The sequence below is a fragment of the Echinococcus granulosus genome (genome assembly GCF_000524195.1).
Source record: "Echinococcus granulosus chromosome Unknown EG_S00219, whole genome shotgun sequence".
NCBI classification, from domain to species: domain Eukaryota; kingdom Metazoa; phylum Platyhelminthes; class Cestoda; order Cyclophyllidea; family Taeniidae; genus Echinococcus; species Echinococcus granulosus.
In genome coordinates, this window is record NW_020170599.1 from 4,792 (window position 1) to 6,209 (window position 1,418).

At 49.2% G+C, this 1,418-nt stretch overlaps 2 protein-coding genes across 2 annotated transcripts in view; one reads left to right on the plus strand and one right to left on the minus strand. All coding sequences in view use genetic code 11, as the record gives it.

The window, feature by feature from the left end:
- Positions 1-73: 73 nt before the first annotated feature.
- EGR_10426 (Transcription elongation factor) lies at positions 74-361 on the plus strand (the record flags this gene model as incomplete). Its single annotated transcript, XM_024499675.1, has 2 exons — positions 74-189; positions 226-361. 2 exons carry the CDS (start codon positions 74-76, stop codon positions 359-361), a joined length of 252 nt encoding a protein of 83 aa, XP_024345903.1.
- A 527-nt stretch (positions 362-888) lies between these two features.
- EGR_10427 (Integrator complex subunit) overlaps positions 889-1,418 on the minus strand; it is a gene marked incomplete at both ends in the record, with an annotated part of 7,690 nt that continues 7,160 nt past the window's right edge. The window contains 2 exons of the mRNA XM_024499676.1: positions 889-1,004; positions 1,093-1,363. Coding sequence (XP_024345904.1) covers positions 889-1,004; positions 1,093-1,363 — 387 coding nt within the window. The remainder of the gene's footprint in view (positions 1,005-1,092; positions 1,364-1,418) is intronic.

Sequence of the window (1,418 nt, forward strand, 5' to 3'; positions counted from 1 at the left end):
TTAAAAAGGGGGCAACCTTCACACGCTCGGCACAAACAGACGAATCAGCTGGCCGATTAGGTGTGCCCTCGTGATGGGTCGGAGGAAGAGTACGCGCAAGCCCCCACCCAAGGCAAAAGTGATTGAGCCACTACCGAAGCAGTTCAATTGCCCTTTTTGTAACCGCGAGGGCTCTTGTGAGGTGGAAATGTAAGTTGCTCGCCCATTTTGACGTGACTGTTTTAGCAATAGGGAAAAGAGGACTGGTTACGTGAAATGTGGAATATGCCTGGAGGACTACCAGACGTCCGTGAACGCACTCAGCCAGGAGATTGACGTGTACAATGACTGGATTGACGAATGCGAACTTGCCAACTCGTAAATCGCCCCAACAATTACGAATAAAATGTAAATATTCGCGCGTTTGTGTACTTCGTGATCATCTCTTCTTGCCTTGACTGCTGTCGTCTAATGGATGTCTGTGCGTAGAGCCTTTGCTTAATTAGTAACCTGGGCTGAGAGGCACCGACAGACGCGAGAAATATGCGGTCTCAGAAATAAGTCACTCTAATTCAGACTTTGAACTGTTTGGAACTTTTTTGCTGCATTACAACGAATGCATCCAACGAATGTCACATCAGGAGTTACCACTTCCAATGTGCTCAGTTCTCTCTCCCCTTGTGGTCTCTTTCGTGGGATTCTGACTCTAATGAGAGGTCGCCTGCTTTGTGCCTCTTACCCAGATGAGGTGGACGTATAATCATCGACCTGACCCGTCTTCTCACGCCAAAAATGTGTTTTGAACGGTAGTCTCACTGACCGTAAGGCGGACTTGAATCTGGTTGGCAGCCTTCTGCGCCCCTTTCAAACAGGTCAATGCAATGGGTATGCAAAGTGTCTTTAGTGTATTTACATTAACATCTGACTGGAAAGGTGTCGAAGGAACTCCGTGGCTCGTTTGTTTCTCGTCATTTGAAGAATCTCCCTTGTGTTGGAGGCATTCACCTCAGGCTGGTTGATGCATCCTAAAGGAACAAAAGAATGGTTGCGCTTTACATTAGGGCCTTTTGGACATACAAAGGGAGGGATGGGGTTACCCTTCGCCTCACTCACGCAAAAAAGTTGTCCTTTTGGACTGAGAACAATTGGAGAACTGGAGGTTGGCCAGGGCCTCCAGTAGGTCAAGATTCCAGAGGAACGCGGCAATGCCGTCCAGCGAGTCGAAAGTGTATGGCAGCGCGAGATTTCCCTCACAGCGAAGGGACTCGATGATCTGAAGACCCGTGGTGACCAGTGCACGCCTGTCGGATCCAAATTGACAGAGGACTATCGATTCGCCAATGCAGCCCAGTGATCTGCAGCACTGAACCATCGCTGCGAGTGTCTACCAAGGAAGGCGAAGGACAGGAATGAATGACCGCTTAAGGTGCCTTGTGGTT